Source organism: Gadus morhua, chromosome 5, assembly GCF_902167405.1.
Source record: "Gadus morhua chromosome 5, gadMor3.0, whole genome shotgun sequence".
Lineage (NCBI taxonomy): Eukaryota > Metazoa > Chordata > Actinopteri > Gadiformes > Gadidae > Gadus > Gadus morhua.
The window spans coordinates 21,323,428-21,347,169 of record NC_044052.1 but is presented as its reverse complement, the minus strand read 5'-3'; the positions used below and the strand labels follow the sequence as shown (position 1 = coordinate 21,347,169).

General features: G+C 47.8%; 1 protein-coding gene across 1 annotated transcript in view; it reads right to left on the bottom strand.

Moving 5' to 3' along the window:
* The window catches only part of syne2b (spectrin repeat containing, nuclear envelope 2b), a 159,466-nt gene that overhangs the window by 52,033 nt on the left and 83,691 nt on the right, over nucleotides 1-23,742 (bottom strand). Inside the window, exons 61-79 of the mRNA XM_030356047.1 lie at nucleotides 21,467-23,528; nucleotides 20,888-21,222; nucleotides 20,339-20,483; nucleotides 19,989-20,189; nucleotides 19,331-19,590; nucleotides 18,636-18,780; nucleotides 16,552-16,698; nucleotides 16,221-16,361; nucleotides 15,705-15,881; nucleotides 15,052-15,189; nucleotides 12,836-13,021; nucleotides 12,225-12,338; nucleotides 11,628-11,780; nucleotides 10,627-11,019; nucleotides 7,656-7,760; nucleotides 6,300-6,392; nucleotides 4,076-4,156; nucleotides 3,734-3,949; nucleotides 2,169-2,369 (exon numbers count right to left, since the gene is read on the bottom strand). Coding sequence (XP_030211907.1) covers nucleotides 2,169-2,369; nucleotides 3,734-3,949; nucleotides 4,076-4,156; nucleotides 6,300-6,392; nucleotides 7,656-7,760; nucleotides 10,627-11,019; nucleotides 11,628-11,780; nucleotides 12,225-12,338; nucleotides 12,836-13,021; nucleotides 15,052-15,189; nucleotides 15,705-15,881; nucleotides 16,221-16,361; nucleotides 16,552-16,698; nucleotides 18,636-18,780; nucleotides 19,331-19,590; nucleotides 19,989-20,189; nucleotides 20,339-20,483; nucleotides 20,888-21,222; nucleotides 21,467-23,528 — 5,293 coding nt within the window. The remainder of the gene's footprint in view (nucleotides 1-2,168; nucleotides 2,370-3,733; nucleotides 3,950-4,075; nucleotides 4,157-6,299; nucleotides 6,393-7,655; nucleotides 7,761-10,626; nucleotides 11,020-11,627; nucleotides 11,781-12,224; nucleotides 12,339-12,835; nucleotides 13,022-15,051; nucleotides 15,190-15,704; nucleotides 15,882-16,220; nucleotides 16,362-16,551; nucleotides 16,699-18,635; nucleotides 18,781-19,330; nucleotides 19,591-19,988; nucleotides 20,190-20,338; nucleotides 20,484-20,887; nucleotides 21,223-21,466; nucleotides 23,529-23,742) is intronic.

Below are 23,742 nucleotides of genomic sequence, written 5' to 3'. Positions count from 1 at the left end.
ACAACTGCTTTGAACAAATGTCATTTGAACATAGCAGTCAGGCTACTGCTTCTTTGTTTTGAGCCAAAAAAAAAAAAAAAAAAAAAAGGTTTTTTTTTTTTTTTTTTTTATAAAATAATTGCGTTAAACGCGCGATAAAAAAATTAACGCTGTTAAACTTGGTTTGCGTTAACGCCGTTAATAACGCGTTTAACTGACAGCTCTACTTTTTACTCATATATTTCTTATTAAAACAATAGCTATTTGAAAGAAAAGTGAATGGTCTCATGTCCTTAATGACAGCTGAGACAGACCGCCTGGAACTACAACCTCCGCCCGTGAAATGTGAAAGACACGCCTCGAAAATCAATGTGTGCTCAAAGGAACATCACTTGTTTGCAGAATAGAAGCAGACAGCCTGGGTGTGACGGCATGTATCGTTATTTAATCGCAGTTACTATGGAGTTAGAATCATGCCAAAACCCCGCACACACGCAAAACGTGTTTTGCTCACGCACAACGATTCACACACACGCTCAGTGTGGTTTGCAAATACAAAACATCATTCAAAAAACTAATGCATTTTGCTTCAAAAACAAATACAGTATGTTTTACACATAGTACAAACTAAAATCTTTCAAGTACAAACTAAAATCTTTCAAGTACAAAAAAAAATCCTTCAAGTACACAAAACTATTCTACAAGTACGGAACACTGAAAGCTGCGCGTGGATCGGAAGGCATTTGCGCGTGGATCAGCAAGGCGGTAAATTAGTGCCAAAAGTCACGTGACAAACAAATGTCCTGTGATTCACACTACACAACAGCAGGGGGCGTTGTTCCTGCCAAACCGCACAGATTCCGTACGATTTCCGTGCGGTTTAGCACTTTTACCGCGCCATTCTAGGGCCAGTTAGTGGCCTTCTTGGCTTTCCATAGAATCCACACACGGTTGGCCAGCATCAAATAAAGATTTTGTGGAGAAAAAAGATTGTCCTGGCGGCCTTAAACGGACTCAACAGCGCCACCTGCTGCTGTGTAGTCTGAATCACAGGACATTTGTTTTTCACGTGACTTTTGGCACTAATTTTCCGCCTTGCTGATCCACGCGCAAATGCCTTCCGATCCACGCGCAGCTTTCAGTGTTCCGTACTTGTAGAATAGTTTTGTGTACTTGAAGGATTTTTTTTTTGTACTTGAAAGATTTTAGTTGGTACTTGAAAGATTTTAGTTTGTACTATGTAAAACATACTGTATTTGTTTCTGAAGCAAAATGCATTAGTTTGTGGAGGATGTTTTGCATTTGCAAACCACACTGAGCGTGTGTGTGAATCATTGTGCGTGAGTAAAACACGTTTTGTGTGTGTGTGTGTGTGTGTGTGTGTGTGTGTGTGTGTGTGTGTGTGTGTGTGTGTGTGTGTGTGTGTGTGTGTGTGTGTGTGTGTGTGTGATTCTAACTCCATAAGTTACTTGCAGCTAGTAAAACAGTCGGACACCTGAGAGCTGGAAAGCATGTGATAAGAACACCTTAAATGTTATCATCAGGGTCATAAACTCATCCGTCAACCTAATGCTTTCCCTTTCAGCCAACACCTCAGTGGCCCCGCCCTGAGAGTACAGGGTAGGAAGCCTATTGGTTGGCACGGACTACTGCATGCTGCCCATTGGTTGGCACTGACGACTGCTGGCTGCCCATTTGTTAGCACTGACTACTTGTGGCTGCCCAATTTTTGGCACTGCCATGTATTGGCTGGCTGCCCAATGGTTCAACAATAGAGAAAGTGTCCTGGTCACATCCTGTTAGAAATGCAGTAGTTAAAAAGCGTGCAACTTCACTGCCCATCACTGCACTTCAGTCTCTCACGTACATTTGCTACCTGTCCAGGTATACTACCTACTCAGGTGTGTAACCTGTCCAGGTATAGCTCCTACTCAGGTGTGTTACCTGTCCAGGTATAGTTCCTACACAGGTGTGTTACCTGTCCATGTATACTACCTACTCAGGTACCTGTCTAGGTATAGTTCCTACTCAGGTGTGTTACCTGTCCAGGTATAGTTCCCACTCAGGTGTGTCACCTGTCCAGGTATATTACCTACTCAGGTATGTTTCCTGTCCAGGTGTGGTTGTGTTTGCATATGAAGCATGTGTGTTGTGCATACATAGCGTGTGCGGGTGTGCGTGCCGCTTACCTGACAGGTGAGCAGCTGCTGCTTCACGTTAGTCTCCATGGCGATTGAGGTGCCTGTGTGGGTTTCCGCAGCGACGCTGTGCAGGGGTCCAAGGCTGCGCTGGGCTCCGTGGAGCCAGTCCTCCAGCTGTCTGGTCCTCTCTCCCACCGCATGGATCCACGCCGGGCTGCTGGGGCCTGGCCCGGACCCTGCCCCAGGGCCCTGGGACACACACACACACACACACACACACACACACACACACACACACACACACACACACACCTGAGTCCCGGAGGAGTTGTGAGGAGTCAGTTGTCTGCTCTCAGCCCTCTTGACCTACTAATGAAGACTTGCACACACACCCACACACAGACACACACACACACACACACACACACACACACTGCGTAACCAGACACACACAAACTCACACTCTCAAATTCCTTGAGTTAACACGCTGGTTTCCTCTCTGCGTCCTCACTCCTATTTCTCCAATATCTCCCTCTCTCTCTCTCTCTCCCTCTCTCTCCCTCCCTCTCTCTCTCTCTGCCCTTCCTCCTCTCAGTCTCGTTCCCCACGTCTGCCATTTGTTTTGTTTTGATGCCTCGCTCCACCCACATGTCATACAATCCACTTCCTGGTACAGCAGCGACTCAGTGTGAGAGAAAGAGAGGGAGAGGGGGAGGGAGAGAGAGGAAAATAGTTATAGTCCTCAGGTTGCAGAGGCGGAGCTAGATCATATGACTCCTACTACTGGAGTCCCTCATTATTTACTTTACTGTCTCTCTGTTTGTCTGTCTGTATCTACCTGTATGTCCATATACCTGTCTGTAGGTCTGTCTATCTACCTGTATGTCCATGTACCTATCTATACCTGTCTGTCCATCTACCTGTCTGTCTGTCCATTTACCTGTCTCTATCTGTCTGTCTGTCTCTCTGGCCTCCTAGTGAGTGTGTGTGTACCAGGAGTTGAACACCTTAGGTCAACACAGTAACGCTACCCCTCTAGATCAGCTAAGCCATCACACCTGTAGGTCAGAGGTGGGCGGGGCACGGACTCACCTTTACCTGTCCGCAAGTGAACTACTGTGCCCTACCTGCTAGGCTCCTTAAATGCTTGGCTAAAAGAACGCTGGTTTGGTTTCCCCACCACGACCTATAGAGGCCTTTCACTCATATAAATCTATTATGCATGTGTATCACTCCTTAGTCATTTAGGAAACGCTTTTATCCAAAGCGACTTACTTGTAATATATTATATTGTTGTTTGCTTTTTATGTCGTTGTTGTTAAAGGTCATGTGTATCTGTCTTTTCACTGAGAACAATTTCCCCAAGGGGACAATACATTTCTAACTAACTAACTAACTGTTATATATTACTACTTATCGAGGAGCAGGCAGGGGTTAGGGTGCATTTTGCTCTGGGAGGTTCACAGGTAGAGTTTTCGACACATGGAATCGAACCCAGAACCTTTTTGACTGGAGGTCGACCGCCCATGACCAGAGTATGGGGACAGGGACCAGGAACCAGTGGGGGTTTGGACCAGAGGAGGGGTGGACCAGACCCTGCTCAGAATGCTCACCAGGGCAGCATGCAGGCCACCCTTGTCCTTCTGGGGGGGGTCTTGGGAGGCGACCGGAGCGGGTGCCGTTGCCGCCTCCTCTGTGCGTGTGCCCCTGTCTTGAGAGTGTGTGTCAGGTATGTGTGTATCAATTGTTTCTGTGCCAGGTGGGAGTGCTGTGTGTGTTGTGTGTCTGTCAGGTGTGTGTGGTGTGTGTCCGACAGGTGTGTGTGTTGTGTGTCCGTCAGATGTGTGTGGTGTCCGTCTTGTGTGTCTGTCAGGTGTGTGTATTGTTTGTCCATCAATTGTGTGTGTTGTGTGTCCTTCAGGTGATTGTGGTGTGTGTGTTGTGTGTGTGTCATGTGTGTGTGGCGTCTGTGTTGTGTGTGTGTCAGGTGTGTGTGTCTCCAGTCTCTCGGGCCCCCCGTGTCCCAACAAGCGCTCCTGACACAGAGAGACAGACGAGGAGGGGTCACTGGGAGGGTTTATTACGTCCGGGCGCTCACTGGGAGGGGTGCAAATCAAACGCACACAAGTCTAGGAAGAGCTCGCTGTCTACGGCAGTCATGTGTACTGGGAATGTGGACTAGTAATGTGCACTAGTAATGTGTACAGTACTAGTTATGTGTACTAGTAATGTGTGCTAGTAATGTGTACAGTACTAGTAATGTGTAGTAGTAATGTGTACTGTAATGTGTACTAGTAATGTGCAATAGTAATGTTTACTAGTAATGTGTACAAGCATTGTGTAGTAGTAATGTGTACTAGTAATCTATACTAGTAATCTGTACTAATAATGTTTACTAGTAATGTGTACTAGTAATGTGTAATAGTAATCCGTGCTAGTAATCTGTACTAGTTATGTGTACTAGTAATATGTACGAGTAAACTACTAGTAATCTGTACTAGTAATGCGTAGTAGTAATCTACTAGTAATCTGAGCTATTAATGTGTACTAGAAATCTGTACTAGTAATGTGTACTAGAAATCTGTACTAGTAATCAATGCTATAAATGTGTACTAATAATGTGTACTAGTAATTTGTACTAATAATGTGTACTAGTAATATATGCTAGTAATGTGTACTAGTTATGTGTTCTAGTAATGCGCACTAGTAACCTGTACTAGTAATGTGTACTAGAAGTGCGTATTGGTAATGTGTACTAGTAATGCGTAGGAGGACCGGGCAGTACAGAAAGCAGGAGTAGCAGGAAGTAAAATCAAATCATAGTCAAATTGTTTTAATCATAGTCAAATTGACGGCCGCTCAACAGTTCAGGTCATGCACGTTAACGAAACTAACCAGCATGAATCTGTCCCCTGGCCGAAAACCTTGCCACGCATTTCATATTACAAACCCTAAAATTTTTAGCTTAATATCCGGATATTTGCAGTGGATTGGACTGCAGTTGCAAATCAAAACAATTATTCCGGATTCGAAAGGTTGTTGCAAATCAAAACTTTTATTCCGGAATCTAAATGTTGGGCAAAAGGCCTCAGGAGACACAGAGAAGATGTAAGGTTTTCGCCGGGGCACAGATACCTGCTATTGTCCGCTTCGTTTAAGCAGGAAGGAAGGATTTGTGCCGTAAAATATAGACTGTGATTGTTCTGATTCCTGTTCCTATTGGTTCCTGCTTAGCAGGGTTTATAGATTAACCAAAAAGAGCATAGTAAACCAATTAATCAGGTCAGTGAAAGTGTTCATTAATAAAATTAAGATCTTCGTCTTACAAAAATCGGATGCATATTTGAAGTTGATTAGGGGACATCTTTACCAGATTATCACAGCATTTGCAAATAGTTTAGATATTTGTCTGAAAAACAGCATTCTCCATCAAACTCGCATCATACTTCATAAGACAGGGTTCACAAATGTGACTATTAGTACAATTGGTGTAGATATAAATTGTTTTTATTATAATTATTGTGAAACACAGTACACCAGTAGAGTTAAAGTCCATGCAAATCAATGACATAAACTTATAAACATGTTCATGCTAAATACACATGTGTCATTCATCTCTAGTCTCTCTCTATTCTTCTCTTTGGTGTAAATAGCGTACTGTCGCTTTAATCAGTGGCTCTTCAAGTAAGCAGAACAAAAGATATTCAGGCTTATGTTGCCGTCGGATTCAGAAGAACTCAAGTCCAAGTAAAATAAATGAATCTATATTAATACAAATAAAATAATCTCATGTAAACATAGGAGCTGGCTTTAGGAGCTGGCGAAAAAAAGAAGACCTGGGAGTCCTCTTGCCGTTGTAAAAGCGCTGACGGGAGAGAGAGGAGGGAGAGAGGCAGAGAGGGAGAGAGCGAGAGAGCGATAGGCAAAACCAACGAGCCAGCAGAGTTCTACAACTTGTGCTACAAGGCGCTCTAGGAGAGCTCTAGGAGAGTTCTAGAAGTCGAGATGTGAAAAGCTCTGAGGAGGAGCTCTAGGATTGAGCGTGAGAGGTCTGGAAGGTTCTAGAGCGGTCAGCGTGCGCTACGGGGGGGGGGGGGGGGGGGGGGTCTAGGAGACCACGCAGCGTTGCTGGGCGGCCAGCTCGGGGTCGGGGGGGGCGGTAGACGATGATGTGTTTACCATGCTCCGGGGCTGGCTCTGGGTCCGCACCGTGCCCAGCGGCCGTGGGGGGGTGCCCGACCCGCTGGGCCCCTCGGACTGGGCCCCCGGACCCTAGGGAAGAGCAGGCGGAGGGTTATGGTACGGTTTCACCCGCCCCTGGGGGAGGGATCCCTCTTCTGGGGTCTTCTCAAAGTACCTTCTCCTTTAAGTCCGTTACAGGGCTGGGTCCAGGGGGTGTGGTCTAATGAGGGTCTGGGGGTGTGGTCTAATGAGAGTCAGGGGGTGTGGTCTATTGAGGGTTAGGGGGTGTGGTCTGATGAGGGTTAGGGGGTGTGGTCAGTTGAGGGTTAGGGGGTGTGGTCTGATGATGGTTAGGGGGTGTGGTCTATTGAGGGTTAGGGGGTGTGGTCTAATGAGGGTTTGGGGGTGTGGTCTGATGAGGGTAAGGGGTTGTGGTCTGATGAGGGTTAGGGGGTGTGGTCTAATAAGGGTTAGGGGGTGTGGTCTGATGAAGGTAAGGGGGTGTGGTCTAATGAGTGTTAGGGACTGTGGTCTAATAAGGGTTAGGGGTGTGGTCTATTGATGGTTAGGGGGTGTGGTCTAATGAGGGTTAGGGGGTGTGGTCTAATAAGGGTTAGGGGTGTGGTCTATTGAGGAGTAGGGGGTGTGGTCTGATGAGGGTTAGGGGGTGTGGTCTATTGAGGGTTAGGGGGTGTGGTATGATGAAGGTAAGGGGGTGTGGTCTAATGAGGTTAGGGAGTGTGATATAATGAGCGTTGGACGGTATAATGTGGGGCCTCTTAAGTGAATGAAATATGGGATGGATTGATCAAATGAGGTACACTTGTTCTGCTGTCGTTCACGTGTCACTTCCTGTCTCATAGAGGAGGGTCATGTTGAGGTCCCACCCAGGTCCTGACTCATGAAATGGTTTATATTATAAAGAGTTTCTTTGGATTGTTATTTATTTGTTATTGGGTTAGAACAGACCATACACAATGACTAAATGGTTCAAATCCATGCCCAATTTGAGTGAGGATCAGCAAGTTTTTCTAACACAAGTACCAATAATTATTATAATTATATATACACACTTGGATTCAATCAGCCGTTGTTCTGTTTTAGTTCCTGTCAGTTCTGATTTAGTTCCTGTTAGTTCTATTTTGGTTTCTGTTAGTTCTGTTTTAGTTCCTGTTAGTTCTGTCTTGGTTTCTGTAAGTTCTGTTTTGGTTTCTGTTTCCACAGCAACCAAATTAAGCGATACCCAAATCAGGCAACTTGTGACTAATCAGAACTGCACTCAGCGGGCACCAATCCCAGCGGACCAGGGTCATCCTCTGAGTAACGAGATGAACCCAGGTGTTGGTGCGTTACCTCTCTCTCTCCAGGTGCGGAGTCGGTCGAGCCAGCGGTGGCCAGCTGCTGTCCTGCAGGTGCTGGGGCCGTCCCACCCTCCACTGTCCCGGTATCCGTGGCAACCTGTTACCCAGCAACACCAGAAGGGAAAGTTAACATATTCAAAACTCTGCCTGAGCTTACCTGAGTAAATATACAAATGGGTTGTGGGTGTGCGCTAGTCTGTGAGCTTGAGTGTGTGTGCGTGTGTATGTATGTGTGCTTGCTTCTGTGAACACGTTTGTGTCTGTGTGTGTGTGTGTGTGCGTGTGTGAGCGTCTGTGTGGGTGTATGTGCTATGTTCTATGAACGTGCCTGTACTATTTTACAGCATAACAACTCAAACATTGTTCTCTACTGCCCTCCAGAGGAAGAACCAAGTCCACAAACGTTTTCACCAAAGAGAGAGAAGAGGAGAGGAGAGAACAAAAGGGAGGATGCCCTTTGACCCTCACGGCGGGGTTAGAGAAACACCTTGGACCAATCACATGCGAGCAGCGAGGAGCGGTTTGAAAGACACGGTTAGTGTGAAGATTGACAAGCGGAAGTTGTCAGCAGTAGCCGCGTTTACATGGCACATCTGATCCGCATAGGATTCTATGCGGAATAGATCTGTTCCTAAATTGTGATCCGAATGTACTGTATACATGGCAGTAACAAAAGTGTCTGTATGTCTCTCGTGCACACCTGACACATCTCTGGATCGGCGGCGACATAATGGACGTCTTATCACTATTTGACATTGTGAATTTGATTTTAATGAAAGCACAGCAGGAGAGAGCTTTTCTCTGCCTGCTCCTTCAATTAAGAAGGAGGAGGACAGCAGAGCTACTTCAATTTCTCGTCCGATCTTTATATTTACCCCCACCTCCACCGCAAACAAGTGGATGCAAGTCCGCAGCCAAGACTGGTGGGAGAGAGTGGTCTTACGGGAATTTAGTGACAAGGAATGGCGAGAAAATTTTAGGAAGAGTCGGCAGTCGTTCGTGAAGTCATTTGCCTGATCAAAGATGTGAATCAGGCAATAAATCCACTTTCCTTGTCAGCGGTCAAGTTCGGTGTGCACAAAAGTACAGACGGAGCTCAGTGGACCAATTGCGAACTACTGCAGCTGCTCTAAATTAAACCCCAATCTATTCGGAATAACACCACCTCTAACACCACCTCTTCTATTCGGCATAGAATTCGAGGCCGAACAGATAATTGTATTCCGAATGAGGCGTATATATGATCATTTTCTATTTCGCATAGAAATCTATGCGGATCAGATGTGTCCATGTAAACGCGGCTAATAAGACAGGAAGAAGGGATTAGCGAACATCATGATGAGGTATTGTGGGTTAATTTGATGTTTCTCACGTCAGAGGGAGTAGGATAGCGATTAAATATTTCGGGAGACATCAATCTTAAATATCATACCAATTCTCTTCTCTTTATAATCTAGGGAATTGTTTCAAGTGAACAGGCCCAAAACCCACTTCTGATACAGGATGAAAGTGTATTCGGCCTGTAAATAGACTGTAAATAGTTATAGACTAAGCTAACTATTTTTAATTCCCGGAATCCATGACACCCACAAAGTAAGTGATGAGTTACTGAAAGATAGTGAGGTCCCCCCACACAGGAAGTGATATCATCAAAACGATGCGTCGGACATCTTTACCTCGGATTTAACGCCCAGAAAAACTTCCAAGAGCCACCACAGAAGTCTTTCTCCTTCTCCCTCAGAACCCCCTGCCCCCCCCCCCTCCTCCTTCTTCCCCTCCTTTCCGGCCTGGAGCAGGCCGGCATTGCCCTGTTGCCATGGAGACAGTGGCGTGCACAGGCAAGGTCAGACAAGGTCACTTGGCCAAGACAGTTACATACAGCATATGAAATTTGATGAAATATGATGAAATATCATGCATGACGTTTGCACAGTAAACTGGACTCACAGGTCAAAGTTGATCCACACTTAAAGGTGCGGTAGGTTACATTTAACAGCTAATATTTGAGTGTCGTTTGTTGGAAATGCCATGGCTATACGTCAGCTATTAGTTGACTGTTGGTCTTTATGAGACCATTGAAGACCACTCCTGCCTCCTATTTGACCAATCAGGAGCAGAGATGGAGTCGCCGTTTTTTGGGTTGCTTAGTTTCAACCTCTCGCTCTCATCTGCTCTCTTTACAACTCTTGAATCTTACCCTACAGCAGCTTTAAACCTCGTAATGGACTCAAAAGGCACATGCGGATGAAGTCCCTTTGATTTTCACTTGCATGTTAGTTAGCAAAAGCTTTAGCAGCCGCAGCGTTTGTGTACAGTTTGTTCCTATAGTTTGTCGTTTTTTACAACAGTAACTCAACTGCACACAAACCTATTAATCCATACGTGCTGTTATGGATTAATAGAAAGCAGAGACCACGGGACATTCAGTGGCCCTTCTGAGGCTGTGGAAGAGAGTAGAATATAAAGCAGCTGTCCCACACTGGCTCTGAAACGTGAGCCCTGACACAATTATAACAATGATGGACGATAGCACGCAGAACACAACCCTGTTTATGGCTGTGTACCGTGCACCGTGTTCTGGGCCTCCGGTCATCTACAGACCTCTCCTGTGTGGGGTCCAGTGTGTGTGGAGGATGGCTGGCTTCACCAGCCCGGTCCCAGTCAGACAGACTGCACTGTGAGGCTGGGTGAGAGCTGCCCTACGCAAGCCGTCCTCCACACACACTCCACAGACAACCTGCGGAGTGTTTCTCAAACTTTGAAATCAACAATGCTCCAACGAAAAAATTAAATAACGGATCATACGCAGCTCGGTTTCGGGATCGTTTTTGCAAGACGACGCACGTTCGTTACATCGGTAAATTAGGACCGCATAATTCCGACTTCCGTCTGAAGCGGTCTTTTCAGCCATCGAAACGACCCAATCCAAAACAGCCGCTGGGAGCTCGTCCCGCCCCTTTTACCTGCGAGGGGGCGTGTCCCGTGACCAGCCTCTGGTCAGGTGACGCCTGCTGCACGCTCTGCAGGGTCGCCCCCGACCACGTCAGCACGTCCTGCTCCAGGTGGGCGATGCGGATCACACCCGGGTCGCTGCTGTCCCGCTGGGGGGCCTCAGTGCTCGGTAGGGGGTCCTGGGTGTCCCTCTGGGGGGCCACGAAGCCGGGTAGGGGGTCCTGGGTGTCCGGCTGAGGGGCCGTCGTGCTGGGTCGGGGGTCCGGGATGTCCGGCTGGGGGGCCACGAAGCTGAGTCGGGGGTCCGGAGTGTCCTTCTGGGGCGCCGCTGGGCCGGGTCGGGGGTCCCCGGCTTTGGACGGGGTCGGGGTGGGGGGCTGCTGGAGGAAGAGAGCAGGAATCCTCTGTAGGAGACAAGGGAGGAGATAAGGTAAGGTCATGAAGGAGACAAGGGAGGAGATAAGGTAAGGTCATGAAGGAGACAAGGGAAGAGATAAGGTAAGGTTATGTAGGAGACAAGGGAGGAGATAAGGTAAGGTTATGAAGGAGATAAGGTAAGGTCATTTAGGTGACAAGGGAGGAGATAAGGTAAGGTAAGATAATGCAGGAGATAAGTTAAAAGAGAGAGCAGAGGTAAGAGATTGTTTAGGAGATAAGGCGGAGACTCAAGTAGAGAAGAGATGATAATGCAGAATTTAAGCTAAAATAAGTACAACAGGATAATACCGGAGATAAAGTAAGATAAGGTAATGTCGCACATAAGAGAGGAGATAAGGTACGATTCGATATCGAAGAAGATAAGGTAGGAGATGATACTGTGTCAAACATACTTTAAGTGCGCACATCCTTTGATTAACAACCATCCTTCGTATCGAAGTGTTCCATTAAAATCTAATCTCATCTAATCCGAGTTTGAAGCTCAACAAGTCGACCGCGGACGAGACCCCGAGGTCCAGACTGGCCCAGACGTCCCCGGCGGGCTGTCCCGTGCGCTAAGGAGGAGCCCCCTGACCTTCTCCAGCTCCATGAGCAGCGTCTGCAGCTGGTCCACCACGCCGAACACCGCCAGGGTGGCCTCCAGGGGCTCGGGCAGCCCCAGGTCGGGCCTGCAGCGCTGGATCTCCACCACCGTCGTCCGCATGCACTGGACCTTCTCCTCGATCACCTGGAGGCAGGGGGACCACCGGGGAGAAGGCTTATTGATAACCACTGCTAGGCACTGATCACACTGGTGATTATCGATCTCGTCTTATGATCCCAGTTATTGGTAAGTTATGCTTATTGATCACGCGTATTGATTATACTGATGCATTGGCTACTAATGGAACACATTTGTCAATCTGAACTAGTAATCATGAAATATCTACATGTTCTGTTTATTTCTCATGTTCTTCTTCTATATGTGTGTACTTAAATACTTAAATGCTACATTTCCTGTATATTTAACGTGTACTTCCTGTGCTCTTCCTGTATGCTCCCTGTAGAAGTCACGTACACTTCCTGCGTACTTCCTTTATAGGTCAAGTCTTCTTCCTGTGTACTTCCTGTATAGGTCACTAGACTTCCTGCACACTTCCTGTATAGGTCAGGTGTTCTTCCTGGGTCCTACCTTGAGGCTGTCCTCTCGGGGGCTGGGGAGGGTCTCTGGAGAGGACAGCAGCGCTCTGATCTCAGAGACGTTCCTCTCCATGCTCCTCACCTCCGTCTCTATCGCCTCCACCTCCTGAACACAACAGCACACAGTGAGGAGAATACACACTGTGGGTCTGACAGACAGACAGACAGACAGACAGACAGACAGACAGACAGACAGACAGACAGACGGACAGACGGACAGAGAGACAGACAGACAGACAGACAGACAGACAGACAGACAGACAGACAGACAGACAGACAGACAGACAATAAGATGCCAGTCAGAGGGTAAATTAATCAGTCAGTCAGTCAGACAGACTGACTGACTGACTGACAGTAACATGCCAGTCAGAGTCAGCCAGTCATTCAGCCAGTCATTGAGCCAACCAGACAGTCAGTCAGACAGTCAGACAGACAGACAGACAGACAGACAGACAGACAGACAGACAGACAGACAGACAGACAGACAGACAGACAGACAGACAGTAAGAGGTCAGCCAGCCAGACAGACAGAGGCCAGTCAGCCAGTCAGAGGGCCAGTCAGCCAGCAGGGCAGCCGGTCCGCCGGGCCGGTCCGGGACTCACGGCGGCGGTGTGCTCCAGCTGTGCGAGCGGCGCCGTGAAGCTGTCCTGGGCGGCGGCCACGTGGGCGTCGGCCTGGTCCAGCTGCTGCCGCAGCGCCGTGACGTCACAGACCCCCGCCATGCCCTCCAACACGCCGCCCAGGCCCTGCAGGCTGGAGCGGATGTGCTGGGAGTCCTCCAGGACCATCTGGAGCACGGGGTGGAGAGGTAGAGCGATATACATAGAGATATAGGGATAGAGAGTGATATACATAGAGATATAGAGATAGAGATATAGAGAGCGATATACATAGAGATATAGAGATAGAGATATAGAGAGTGATATACATAGAGATATAGAGATAGAGATATAGAGAGCGATATACACAGAGATATAGAGATAGAGATATAGAGAGTGATAAACATAGAGATATAGAGATAGAGATATAGAGAGCGATATACATAGAGATATAGAGATAGAGATATAGAGAGTGATATACATAGAGATATAGGGATAGAGATATAGAGATAGAGAGCGATATACATAGAGATATAGAGATAGAGAGTGATATACATAGAGATATAGGGATAGAGATATAGAGAGTGATATACATAGTGATATAGAGATAGAGATATAGAGAGTGATATACATAGAGATATAGAGATAGAGATATAGAGAGTGATATACATAGAGATATAGGGATATATATATAGAGAGTGATATACATAGAGATATAGAGATAGAGATATAGAGAGTGATATACATAGAGATATAGAGATATATATATAGAGTGTGATATACATAGAGATATAGAGATAGAGAGTGATATACATAGAGATATAGGGATAGAGATATAGAGTGTGATATACATAGTGATATAGAGATAGAGATATAGAGAGTGATATACATAGAGATATAGAGATAGAGAGTGATATACATAGAGATATAGAGATAGAGATATAGAGAGTGATATACATAGAGATATAGAGATATAGAGATAGAGAGTGATATACATAGAGATATAGAGATAGAGATATAGAGAGTGATATACATAGAGATATAGAGATAGAGATATAGAGAGTGATATACATAGAGATATAGAGATAGAGATATAGAGAGTGATATACATAGAGATATAGAGATAGAGATATAGAGAGTGATATACATAGAGATATAGGGATAGCGATATAGAGAGTGATATACATAGAGATATAGGGATAGAGATATAGAGAGTGATATACATAGAGATATAGGGATAGAGATATAGAGAATGATATACATAGAGATATAGAGATAGAGATATAGAGAGTGATATACATAGAGATATAGGGATAGAGATATAGAGTGATATACATAGAGATATAGGGATAGAGATATATATATATAGAGAGTGATATACATAGAGATATAGGGATATATATATAGAGAGCGATATACATAGAGTTATAGAGATAGAGATATAGAGAGTGATATACATAGAGATATAGGGATAGAGATATAGAGAGTGATATACATAGAGATATAGAGATATATATATATAGAGTGTGATATACATAGTGATATAGAGATAGAGATATAGAGAGTGATATACATAGAGATATAGAGATATATATATAGAGAGCGATATACATAGAGATATATATATAGAGTGATATACATAGAGATATAGGGATAGAGATATATATATATAGAGAGTGATATACATAGAGATATAGGGATAGAGATATATATATAGAGAGTGATATACATAGAGATATAGGGATAGAGATATAGAGTGATATACATAGAGATATATATATAGAGAGTGATATACATAGAGATATATATATAGAGAGTGATATACATAGAGATATAGGGATAGAGATATATATATAGAGCGTGATATACATAGAGATCTAGAGATATAGAGAGTGATATACATAGAGATATAGGGATAGAGATATATATCGAGGGTGATAAGGATATAGGGATAGAGATATATATATAGAGAGTAATATAAATGAAGGTACAGGGATAGAGATATATATAGTTATCTATACAGATGAATAAAAAAAGAGTAACGAGATGGAGAGATATAGATATAGATGTATATATATAAATACAGCTATGGATATATAGAAATAGATGCTGATTTTAACACATAGGTGTAGATATAGAGAGATAAAGCTATAGATAGCTATAGATATATATAGTTCTAGATATGACTGGGGAGCGTGGAGGGGCGTGTGCGTGCGCACCTTGAGGGCGTGCACGTGGCTGAACAGGCACTTGGCGGAGGTGTAGGAGCAGGGCGAGGTCAGCCAGGTCTGGGCCTCCAGCAGCCAGACCCGGGAGCTCTGGATCATCTCCTGGTGCTGCTGGAGCCACGCTGGGATCTGAGGAGCACACACACACACACACCACGTTATTACACACACACACACACACACACACACACACACACACACACACACACACACACACACACACACACACACACACACACACACACACACAAACACACTCACTAACCACACACATATAAACACATACACGTATCAAATCCAAACATAAACAGAAACACTCATGTACATAAATAAATATAAAAACACACACACACACTCTCACACGCACACGCGCGCACACTAACACACGCACACACGTTAACACACACGCACACACACAAACACACACACCACACACTATTATCCAAACATAAACAGATACACACATGTAAATAAATAAATAAATATAAATAAATACACTCACACACACACACACACATACATAGACACACACCCACACACACACACACACACAAATGGACACGCACACATCTTTATCTATGTCAACAAAAAATGAACCCTATTTCAAAGGGTGTTTTTTGGTAGGTTTTGTAGTTCTGTGGGACCTTGGACAGGAAGCCGGTGCGCTGCTCAGCCTGCTTGGCCAGCTGTGAGTGGACCTCCTGGACGGAGCTGAGCCTCTCCTGGAGCACCAGCGCCTCCTCTGGCACCTCCAGGTACTGCAGCTCCACCTCCAGGGCGGCCAGGCAGGAGTGCCACACGTCTAGCTCATCCCACACACGCTGGAGAGACACACACGCACACGCACAAACACGCAGACACACACACATGCGCACACGCACACAGACACCCAAACACACATTTAACGTCAACATATCACCAGTAACAGAGAGGGAACGCTGGCTACTTGCCCTGGACATTGTGCTTCTGAGTGTGGCGCAACGCAAACAAGTCAGACTGTAATCCTACCTTTTAAAACAAGTCTCACTGTATTCAGCGTCCATTGCGACACACTTTTCCCCACACCACTTAACCAGTGCGTCCCGCAGAGGTTTTACCCTCCATGGACGGACAGAGACGGGGGGGGGGACCGGTCGACGAGGCCCCGGGCCCCTACTCACCTTCTGGGTGCGCTCGGCCTCCGCCACGCTGGGGCTCCTCTGCTCCAGCCGCTCCCCGACCGAGCCCAGGCCGGCCCGGATCTCCGCCAGCTTGGAGCCCAGCCGGTGCAGCGGGCCACTGCGCTCCACCGCCTCGCCCACCTGAGGACCCCCACAGGGACAGGTATCAGGAAATAAAATAATTGCTTGAATGTCATCAGATAACATATTTAAACAGCCCTTCATTCCTGAAAAAAATCCAGGCGTTTAACTTAATTTTATGTTTAAAACGTTAATTTCAGAAGTTATGTATTATATTTGTTTCAAAGTGTGGAACTTAAAGGAGTTCTACCTTCACTTCCACTTCCTGTATGGAATGGTTCACTTCCTGTAGTTGGGTCTCCAGCTCCAGAGGAAGTGTGTCAGAGTACTTTGTCTTTAGGCTGTCCATGAGGCTCTTCAGCAAAGCCTTCTGGGTAAGCAGCTGTCTAGAAATCTCCTGGGGCCAATCACAGAGACAGATCAGACATGTTAGAACTGGAAGGACTGTTGGAGCATGTGCGCGCGCGTGCGTGCGTGTGTGTGTATGTGTGTGGGTATGCATGTATTTGTGTGGGACGGAGAGAGTGATATAAATAGGAGAAGGATCATTAAAAATGAGAATGAAATAAACCATTTTAAATGAGTATGTCTTAAAATGAGTCAGTCAAATGTGCACACAAAGGTTGAATAAATTATCTTGATAACAACACCGTGATGCTCTGTTAATATTAACCTGTTTCTCCTGAAATTACATTTAAGTGGAACATGCTACAGCTAACCAACAGCCAAAATATTACTTCTGTGTCTTCCTTCGCTTGACTCCCTTCAGGAATCTAAAGAGATAGGTATTATATCGATTTCACAAAAATAGGCACTTTAAAAGAAGTAACCAGAGCAGCCTGATCCTTCGCTGTAGAACTTACTACTCAACAGATTACACCACCAATCAACCCAGTCTGTCTCCTCCTCCCCTCTGCCCTTACCCATACAACCGGCCACTGCCCCCCCTCCTGGTCCACATAGTCCGGTCTCCCCTGGTCCAGCTCAGTGATCTAACAGTCTCCCCCCCTCCTGGTCCACATAGTCCGGTCTCCCCTGGTCCAGCTCAGTGATCTAACAGTCTCCCCCCCTTCTGGTCCAAATAGTCCGGTCTCCCCTGGTCCAGCTCAGTGATCTAACAGTCTCCCCCCCTTCTGGTCCACATAGTCCGGTCTCCCCTGTTCCAGCTCAGTGATCTAACAGACGGAGCTCCGACCGTACGGTACAGGACGCGGACCACTGCAGACAGAGACAGGCGCACCTCGGTACCAGCCTGGGAAACAGTGTGTGTGTCCGTACGTGTGTGTGTCTCTGTGTGTGTGTATACGGTGCGCACTTTTGTGTGCACACCGAGTGTGTGTATGTCGGTGTGCGGGTGCTTTTGTTTGTAAGTGTCTGTTTTGAGTTGAATGAATGGGATTTGTGTGTGTGTGTGTGTGTGCGTGTGCGTGTGCGCGTGTGTGTGTGTGTGTGCGCGTGTGTGTGTGTGTGTGTTTGTGTGTTAGTGTGGATTAACGTGCGTTAGCGTGCGTTGGACCTAGCGTGCAGGTCCAGTACTGAACTACCTCAAGGACCACAGGGAGGATCCAATTACGGCAGAACAAAAGCTGTCTGGTACAAGGGGGGGGGGGGAGCACTATCAAAGAGACCCTCTTCAAGGTGGAGGGGGGAGGAGGGAGTCACCATAACAGGGGCGGGGGGGGGGGGGGGGGGGGGGGGAGAGAGAGGTGGTGGGATGGCTCTGATTCCAACGGTTTCAACCGAAGTCTCTAACGCATAAACAAAGCCCTGCTTCAAACCCTCTCAACTGGGCTGTGTGTGTGTGTGTGTGTGTGTGTGTATGTGTGTGTGTGTGTGTGTGTGTGTGTGTGTGTGTGTGTGTGTGTGTTTGTGTGCGTGCGTGCGTGCGTGCGTGCGTGCGTGCGTGCGTGCGTGCGTGCGTGCGTGCGTGCGTACGTGCGTGCGTGCGTGCGTGCGTGCGCGTGTGTGTTGATTCGGTCTCTTATCCTTTTATTGGATGTTGCCAGTTAGATTCCATGTCCAATAGTTTTCCAAAATGTAACTTTATGTGTTGGTCTAAAACCACTACAGAAAGGCCACAGCTAGCAAGAGAACAGTGTTTACTTCAACGAGATATCAGTAGCATGTGAACTTCATATAACAGATTTGAATGTATGCCATGAAATAAACTGTGTTGAGATTAAATGGATTTGAAACAACTCATATTTAACTTAATACATTTTATTTGACCTAATAACATTGTGTCTGACCGTTATTGGAATAGGACCTCATTGAGGTGAAAACAGGTTCAGACTGAGCTGGGGGGGGGGTACCCAGATTCCCCAGGCTCTCTACCTGCTGGTCCGGGTGCGGCCCATTCAGGGTAAGGTCCGCTGCCTCCAGCCACAGTCGGGCGCCCTGCAGGTCCTCCAGAACCTTCTCTCGCTCCTCCAGCTCCGAGGAGAAAAGCTCCCGGCCCGCACAGCTCCTCTCCTCCAGACTAGAGGAGGACCCACAGAGGAAGAGGAAACGAAGGGTCGGTTGGGTTCTATCTGTAGCCACCCCTGAGACATGCTTACTGACGTGGGGCTTAATTGACCGGAGGTCCTTTTGGATAAAAGCTCTGCTTATTGCCTTGTAATTCGTATGTTTCTCTTTGTCAGTCTGTTTTATTCCTTACTTGTTTTGCACAGCATTGGAAGCCGTCTTATTGTAATGTTTGGTAAGCGATGAATGGTAAATAGACTGCATTTATGTAGCGCTTTTGTAACCAGTGGCAACTCAAAGCACTTTTGTAGACCATGCAAGGCGACAGCCAGATCATAGGGAGCAGTAAAGGAGAGGTGTCTTGCTCAGGGACACCTCAACATTCTTGGAGGATCCGGGGATCGAACTAGCAACCTTCTGGTAACCAACAAACACGCTCTACCTCCTGAGCCACATGCCGCCCCCTGAACGCTGCTTGAGGACCTCTTAACGCGCACACAATATTCAACCGGAAACCGGGAAACTTTTACTTTGAAAGCAAAGTGGGGCTTCCTGTGTCTCACCTGTGGTACCGCCCCTGCATGGCCTGCACCTGCTGGCACAGCGGGGTGGGCGGGGCCTGCTCCAGGTGGGCGGGGACCCCCAGCAGCCGGGCGATGCGGAGCTCCAGGGCCGAGAGGGCCCGGTGCTCCCAGTCCAGACGCTCCTGGTACTGGTCCCACAGCTGAACCTGGTCCTGGAGCTCCTCGCTGGAGGAGCTCCCCGGAGCACCTCCCGGTGCCTCCGCCTCCACCTCGTCCAACAGGGAGGAGCTTTGCTCCAGCTGGGGGGAGGAGGAGGAGGAGGAGGAGGAGGAAGAGGAGGTAGCAAGCGGGGGGACGAGGGGAGGACGAGGAGGAAGTAAGGGGGAGGACGAAGGGAGGAGGTGAGGGGAAGGAGGTGAGGAGGTGAGGGGAGGAGGTGAGGAGGATGAGGTTAAAAAGAAGAGGCAAAGAGGAGGGGAGAAGTTGAAGAGGAGGAGGAGGTGAAGAGGAGGGGAGGTGAGGAGAAAGTGAAGAGGAGGACATCTGTTAGAATATGTGTCCGCAGTGTGCGTTCTGCCGTGTCACTCTAGTGATGTCTTTACAGTCCGCAGATGATCTCAAGACCCACTGCAATGAAGATGCTCTTATTTCCATGTCGAGGACACAGTGTCGTCACCAGACTCTGAGCTTCACTCACACTCTTGGAGATCTCGCTCCACTCAGCGGCTCTCCGGCCAGCCTGGGTGCTGAGGTCCAGGGCATCCTGCTGCAGTGTGCTCAGCTGCCACCAGAGGGCAGCCACCGCCGCCTCCCTGTCTCCACGGCAACCCTGCTCGGGGCAGGTATCCTCCAGGGCCTCCAGGCGACCCAGGGTTGCGCCCACATCCTCTGAAAGAGACTGCAGACACCAGAGAGAGGGTCAGAGTGATGGGAGACGAAACGTTGTTCGATTTGGACCTTACAGATAGACCTACAAAGTGCTTGAACGTTCGTTTTTGTTCTCACAAATGTTAATCTGTTAATTCACTTAATTGGTAAAGGTGTTACCTTGAGCTGACTCTGCTGCTGGCTGCAGTCAGAGAGGGAGGAGACCTTGGAGGAGAGACAGCGGGAGAGAATATCCTCCTGGGTGTTCACACATTCGCTGATCTCCTCCATGCTGCACAGGTGCCTCCTGCTCTGCTCAGCACACCTGAAGACATCAGGACACCCTCAGTGGTTCATGTCTGGGAGAGGTCTCACCATGTGTTGTGTACGAGGCACATACCTCGTACAGACGAGGGTTTGAGTTCTGTAAATGTCCTTAAGGACAGATACTTAATGTCCTTAACGATAACCTCTAGGTGATTCAATTGGCTAAGAATGTCATGTGATGTATCTTCTGTTACAAAGCCTCTCCACTAACCCTAACCCTAAACCCCTACCCCTTAGCTGTTACAGTACAACATGTTACAGGACAGATAGGAAGTCTTTGGGTTATTAATAAATCTTAAACAAGAACGTGGAAGATGGAGAAAACCCGTTGGGCTTGGTCCAGCCACATTACCATCCGGCTCTTATTCCCCTTGGTTAATGCGTTGTGCTCCTAGGTCTTACCTGGTGAGTTCCTGGGTCCGGATGAGAGCCTGGGCCCTGAAGGTGGTCATCCTCACCAAGAGACCACTCAGAACCTCCCGGTGGAGCTGCTCCACCTTCTGGGAGTTGAGGTGGGGGTGACTGGGCACCAGAGCCTGGATCTGGTCCACGTGGTCCTGGTACCGCTGCTCTAGGGATACCTGGGTTTGCTGGAGCTCCTGTAGCCCGGAGGAGCAGTCCCCCGCTGGGTCGTGGACCGGCAGGAGGGAGGCCTCTGCCTCCAGCAGGAAGTGGACGGCAGTTTGGACTCCCTGGGTGTAGCTCCTCAGGTTCTCCTTCGCACTTGTGATGTTTTTCTGTCATTAAGAAGAAAGGTATAGTTGAAATTAGATGCCTATCGTTCAGAATAAATCAAGTTTCCTCCAAACAATCCAGGAACAGGCAAATCTTTTTAGGAAAGCCACTAAATATGCGAGATGTTTATATCGTCATTTATTGCTTGGTTGCTTTGTACAAATGCTCTGCATGGTTTTAACTATTAAATTGATGATGAATGATGAAATAAATAATAAGCCCAAATGAATCCAATAAATCACTTGCCATTCGGGAGTCGCATTCTTGCAGCACCGTATTCTTCAAGGTCACAAGATCCCGAGATCTACTTTCCTGGCCGTTGCCTTTCCTCTGCTCCAAGATCTCATACTCTTTCACTTTGTACTCCAAGATCTTGTTCATAGACAACATCCTGCGCTGCTCCTTCACCATCTCTGCCTCCTTTGGCTCCGACACAACCGGGGACCGCAGCTGCCTCAGGGTGGCGTCCAACAGGCCATGCGTGGACCTCCACTCTGTCTGGAGGTCCAGGTCTTTGAGGACGTTCCACTGCACGATAATGAGGTTGTTGCGCACCACCACCTCCCAGTCGTCCATTTTCTCCACGACCTGCTCCAGTCTCTGGCGCTCCACCGTCAGCTGGGAGGGGTACAGGTCTGAGGAGATACTCTGGAGCTTCCCGCCAGCGTCTTCGCTCATGGCCTTCACCAGAGGGAACCGGGCAAGGAGGGAGTTGCACATCCTGTACCTCTCTCCCACTCCTCGGTTCTCCTCCTTGGTCTGGAAGATCTCCTGCTCCATGTTGTCCTGGATGTCTTCCATGCTCTGCCTCAGGTTGAGGTAGCACTCATGATCCCTGGCCTTCTGGTCCAGCTTGGACATCTTGCCGTAAAGCTCCCAGTTAACGGATAAGAGTTCCCTCCTCTTACCCAGTGGGATGCTGGCATGGAGCTGGTCCACCTGGCTCTTGTGCTCGACTATCATGTGTTTTAAGGCTTCCATGGTGCGCAGGGACTCTCTGGTGACAGGGAAGCGGTGTCTGTTGAGGTCAACCAGCATTTGCCTCAGATTTTTCTCCAAGGCTGCCACCTTCTGCTTGGATGCTTCTTGAGTCTGTACACGTGACTCCAGGTCTTGTTTCTTGGTCAATGCGTAGCTGGTGATGTTGGTGATGTCCTCCTTGAGGTCGGTCAGCTTTGCATGCAGGAAACTGTTCTCTGTGACGCTCAGCTCAGAGAAGATGTCTTTGCTCTTCATGAGAAGAGCCTCACAAACCGCACTTTGCTTCTCAGCATCGGCCAGGGTCTCCCAGATCTGACGAGATTGGCGGTCAAAACCAGACACAGAAACGTCCTCCTCTCCTCTTCTGGACGCCTTCTGGAGGAAGTACCACACCACCCAGGCCTCCACGTCGGCAATCTGCTCGGACATCTTCTCTCGGTTTTGCAGGCCGGACTCGATCTCCCTCACAGCTGTTGTCAGATCCTCGGTGGTGGACATCGAGAGTAGATTGAGGTCTTCCAGGGAAGAGCGTACCATGGGCACCTCCTTTTCCTGGTCCATCTGGGGAAAGAGCTCCGTCACCTCCTCCAGCAGTACCTCCAACTGGCCCTGCTTCACCATCACCTCTGACTGCAACTTCTTCAGGTCTCTGATCTGCCGGTGGACGTCCTCAGGGAGGAGAGCGATCTTCCCCCTCTTCGTCTTGATGTGAAACTCCGTCTGCTTCGCCCAAATGAAGGCATCTCGGATCACCCTCACAATCTTCTCCAAGGTGGGGTTAGTGCTGCTGGGGGTCTGGAAAGCCAGGCGCTCCGCTGTCTGCTCCAACTGTAGTTTGGTCTTTTGGAGCCGTTGCTCCGTCTTCGTTGATTGGTTCTCCCCCTGCCGGGAGCTCTGGTCTAGCGCATCTGACGCTTGCAGGAGGAGGAGGTACCTCTGCTGGGTGGCAGCCAGCACAGCGCTGGCCACCATGAGCTCCTGGGCCCTCGTGGGGTCCCACTCCGGGGTGGCTGGAGCCTCGAGGCACATGCTGACGTCCTCCAGTTGTTCCTCAATACTGGACATCTCATAGAGAAAGGTGCTTGAGTCGCACGAGACGGCCTTCAAGGCATGAAGGCTCCTCTCTGCAGCGTTCTCCAGGCTTCTCCACCGGTCTTGTAGTGCCCTCAGCTGTCTCTGCACGGTTCCTTGGTTAGAGGGGCTCAGGTGGGGCACGAGCTCAGAGTGGGTGAGGACCAGTTCTCCAAGAACCGTCCTGTTCTCCTCCATATGTCGTAGGAAGGAGTGCAGACGCTCCTCCTCATTGGAGCTGGTCTCCTCTGGAACTCTGAACGAGGCACAAGGAGTCATTTAGTGGCAGTTAAAGTCAGTTCATTATTTAACTCTTTTGTCATTTAGGAGAGGCATTAATCCCAAAAGTGATCAATACTGTTTTGACTCCAATTCAAATTCTGCGTTTACATTTAATTTCTACTACTCATTGAGCACATATGTTTGTATATCTGTTTCTGATATTTATTAATATAACTGTCCCTCAGTGA